This window comes from Rhinopithecus bieti, unplaced genomic scaffold (assembly GCF_001698545.2).
Source record: "Rhinopithecus bieti isolate Rb0 unplaced genomic scaffold, ASM169854v2 scaffold_5889, whole genome shotgun sequence".
Taxonomy (NCBI): domain Eukaryota; kingdom Metazoa; phylum Chordata; class Mammalia; order Primates; family Cercopithecidae; genus Rhinopithecus; species Rhinopithecus bieti.
The window spans coordinates 930,932-935,223 of record NW_016805277.1 but is presented as its reverse complement, the minus strand read 5'-3'; the positions used below and the strand labels follow the sequence as shown (position 1 = coordinate 935,223).

Below are 4,292 nucleotides of genomic sequence, written 5' to 3'. Positions count from 1 at the left end.
CCATCCTGGCTAACACGGTGAAACCCCGTCTCTACTAAAAAATACGAAAAAAAAACTAGCCGGGCGAGGTGGTGGGAGCCTGTAGTCCCAGCTACTCGGGAGGCAGAGGCAGGAGAATGGCATGAACCCGGGAGGCGGAGCTTGCAGTGAGCTGAGATCCGGCCACTGCACTCCAGCTTGGGCGACAGAGCGAGACTCCGTCTCAAAAAAAAAAAAAGAAAAATAAAGGACTGCTCTGCATCTTTTTTTTTTTTTTTTTTTTAAGTCTCACTATGTCGCCAGGCTGGAGTGGCAGTGGCGATCCTGGCTCACTGCGACCTCAGCCTCCTGAGTAGCTAGGATTACAGGTGTGCACCACCATGCCTGGCTAATTTTTGTATTTTTAGTAAAGACGGGGTTTCCCCATGTTGGCCAGGCTGGCTTCGAACTCCTGACCTCAATGATGCACTGGCCTCGGCCTCCCAAATTGCTGGGATTACAGGCCTGAGCTACCACACCTGGCCTGCATCTTGTCTGTATTTTTCCTGAACTCTGGGATCTACTTGTCTGTTGTGTATAGTTTTTTCCAGGTGAGAAGAGCAACTCATTACTTTCTAGTAGGAGTGGCTTTTGAATGTACAGTTCTTTTTTTTTTTTTTTTTTTGAGATGGAGTCTCACACTGTTGTCCGGGCTAGAGTGCAGTGTCATAATCTTGGCTCATTGCAACCTCTGCCTCCTGGATTCAAGTGATTCTCCTGCCTCAGCCTCCAGAGTAGCTGGGATTACAGGCACCCGCCACCATGCCCAGCTAATTTTTTGTATTTTTAGTAGAGACAGGGTTTCACTATGTTGGCCATTCTGGTCTCAATCTCCTGACCTTGTGATCTCTGCCCTCCATGGCCTCCCAAAGTACTGGGATTACAGGCATGAGCCACCGTGCCCAACCTCTAGTTCTCACTTCTCTAATTCAAATTATGTATTTCCATTTCTGAATATAAGTACACAGATTACATAAATATTTAATTTTTTTTTTTTGAGACAGAGTCTGGCTCTTGTTGCCCAGGCTGGAGTGCAATGGCACAATCTCGGCTCACTGCAACCTTCGCCTCCCGGGTTCAAGTAATTCTCCTGCCTCAGCCTCCCAAGTAGCTGGTATTATAGGCGTGCACCACCATGTCTTACTAATTTTGTATTTTTAGTAAAGACGGGGTTTCACCACGTTCATAAGGCTGGTTTCAAACTCCTGACCTCATGATCCGCCCACCTTGGCCTCCCAAATTGTTGGGATTACAGCCGTGAGCCACCGTGCCTGGCAAATATTTAAATTTTAACATTTAAAAATCTGAACTCAGCCGGGCGCGGTGGCGCACGCCTGTAATCCCAGCACTTTGGGAGGCCGAAGCAGGTGGATCACGAGGTCAGGAGATCAAGACCATCCTGGCTAACACAGTGAAACCCCGTCTCTACTAAAGAATACAAAAAATTAGCCAGGCGTAGTGGCGAGTGCCTGTAGTCCCAGTTACTCAGGAGGCTAAGGCAGGAGAATGGCGTGAACCCAGGAGGCGGAGGTTGCAGTGAGCCGAGACTGTGCCACTGCACTCCAGCCTGGGTGACAGAGCAAGACTCTGTCTCAAAAAAAAAAAAAAAAAAATTGAGCTCTTCTTTCTCCTTCAGGCCTTTCTTGAAATGCTTTATTCTAAAGCCTGCGTTCTTTGATCTTCCCCATTTAATGTGCAACACCCTAATCCCACCCCATCCCACACCATCCTGACACCTTTAATTACTCTTACCTCCTGTATTTTTCCTATAGCATTTATCACTGACATACCACATATTTTGCTTATTTTTTATTTTTCCCTTAATAGGATGTAAGCTTTATGAGGACAAGGATTTTTATCTTTTTCATTCATTTTTTTGTCCTAGCAGTTAGAACCGTTCCTAGTATATAATAGACACTCAGGAAATATTTTTTAAATGAATAGATGGAACTTTGCTTCTTCCATTAAAATCTTAAGAGCTTTTATAATCTTCCTTTAATATAGTCAGTGTACTTTTTTTTTTTTTTATGAGACAGTCTCACTCTGTTGCCGAGGCTGGAGTGCAGTGACATAATCTCTGCTCACTGCAATCTCCATTTCTTAGGTTCAAGCGATTCTCCTGCCTCAGCCTCCTGAGTAGCTGGGATTACAGGCATGCACCACTATGCCCAGCTAAATTTTTGTATTTTTAGTAGAGATGGGCTTTCACCATGTTGGTCCGGCTGATCTCGAACTCCTGACTTTGTGATCCACCTGCCTCGGCCTCCCAAAGTGCTGGGATTAAAGGTGTGAGCCACAGCACTCTGCTCAGTGTACTTGTTTTAATACATAATTTCATTATTATTTTCTCTCTGCCTGTTTTACTCCTTTCCATCAATTGGAATACTTAAAACCTTACCCACAACTGGCTGGGCGCAGTGGCTCACGCCTGTAATCCCAGCACTTTAGGAGGCCAAGGCGGGCGGATCATGAGGTCAGGAGTTCAAGACCAGCCTGAACAACATCCTGAAACCTGGTCTCTACTAAAAATACAAAAAAAAAAAAAAAAAAAAAAAAGATAAAGAAAACCGGGCGTGGTTGCACGCACCTGTAATCCCACCTACTCAGGAGGCTGAGGCAGGAGAATCGCTTGAACCCTGGAGGCAGAGGTTGCAGTGAGCAGAGATCGAACAGCACTACGCTCCAGCCTGGGCGACAGAGGGAGACTCTGTCTCAAAAAAAAAAAACAAAAAAACCTTACCCATATCTTTTTTGTTCTCCATATTTATCTGTGTAAAGAAAATAATAATAGTTAAATATCATAGTTACTTATTAACTCATTTTACTAAGAAGCTTTCCTCATTTGTAGTAGTATTATGGTTTCTTATTTATTAGTATTCTTTGTTACATTGTTTGTATGGTGGGAGAATCAATGACAGCTGCCATTAATCATTCACCCAGCACTTATGGACCATTTAGTGCAGGGTTCTAAGTGCACTACCCCCGGACCACAGACTGGTACCAGTGGGTGGCCTGTTAGGAACTGAGCCACACAGCAGGAGGTGACCAGTAGGTGAGGGAGCATTACTGCCTGAGCTCTGCCTCCTGTCAGATAAGTGATAGCATTAGATTCTCATAGGAGCACCAACCATATTGTGAACTGCGCATGTGAGAGATCTAGGTTGCATGCTCCTTATGAGAATCTAATGTCTGATGATATGAGGTGGAACAGTTTCATCCCAAAATCATCCTCCACCGTGTCCCCACCAGTCTGTGGAAAAATTGTCCTCCATGAAACCAGTCCCTGGTACAAAAAAGGACCACTGATGTAATGGATATCTTTTTGGTCCTTCATGTATGCCTTTACTTTGTCATCTGCAATATAACTTCATCCTTCCTATGGTGTTGCTTGGATTGTTACATCATTCTCGTGATCATTATATGGTAGATAGAGTGTTTTGATCTATTTTATCAACTAGGAAACAGACACCATGAAGATCAGATAACTTTGCCATGGTCAGTGAGTTAATTTCAAAAGACTTTTAGGTGGGGCTATAGCTACAGTTTAATAGCTGTGTGTGACTTCTTTTTTTTTTTGAGACAGAGTGTCGCTGTGTCGCCCAGGCTGGAGTGCAGTGGCTGGATCTCAGCTCACTGCAAGCTCCGCCTCCTGAGTTTAGGCCATTCTCCTGCCTCAGCCTCCCAAGTAGCTGGGACTACAGGCGCCTGCCACCTCGCCCGGCTAGTTATTTGTATTTTTTTAGTAGAGACAGGGTTTCACCGTGTCAGCCAGGATGTTCTCGATCTCCTGACCTCGTGATCTGCCCGTCTCGGCCTCCCAAAGTGCTGGGATTACAGGCTTGAGCCACCGCGCCCGGCGTGTGTGACTTCTTAAAAAACATACTTCAAAAAATTAACAGTAAATTTGTGAATTCTCTCTGAAAATATTTTAACAACTGGCATTTAAAAAATTCTGGATATATTTTTAAAATATCTTCTTTTGTGGGGAATGGGGGTTTTCTGTTACAGAAATCATTCCAGACTGGGACAAATGCACGTCTAGATGAACGCATTTTTGCTATGTGTCAAGTGAAAAACCAGCCCTTGGTTTACCTTATGCTCACAACTCATCCCAGTTTGTATAGAGTTGACAATCTCTCAGATGAGGTAAGATGGATTGCTTTTTTGTGGCTTTTACTTGAGGATTAGTAAGCCTAATCATAGTCCAGTACAGAAATGAGGAAGGGTTTGTTTATTATTTGCTTTATATTTTATTTTATTTTATTATTATTATT

At 43.8% G+C, this 4,292-nt stretch overlaps 1 protein-coding gene across 1 annotated transcript in view; it reads left to right on the top strand.

Annotated features, from left to right (window-relative positions):
* Positions 1-4,232, top strand: part of LOC108529549 (protein transport protein Sec24A-like) — a 13,107-nt gene extending 8,875 nt beyond the window's left edge. The window contains exon 4 of the mRNA XM_017871956.1: positions 4,027-4,232. Within this exon, the coding sequence (XP_017727445.1) occupies positions 4,027-4,206 (180 nt within the window). The 3' untranslated portion in view covers positions 4,207-4,232. The remainder of the gene's footprint in view (positions 1-4,026) is intronic.
* The last annotated feature ends 60 nt before the right edge of the window (positions 4,233-4,292 follow it).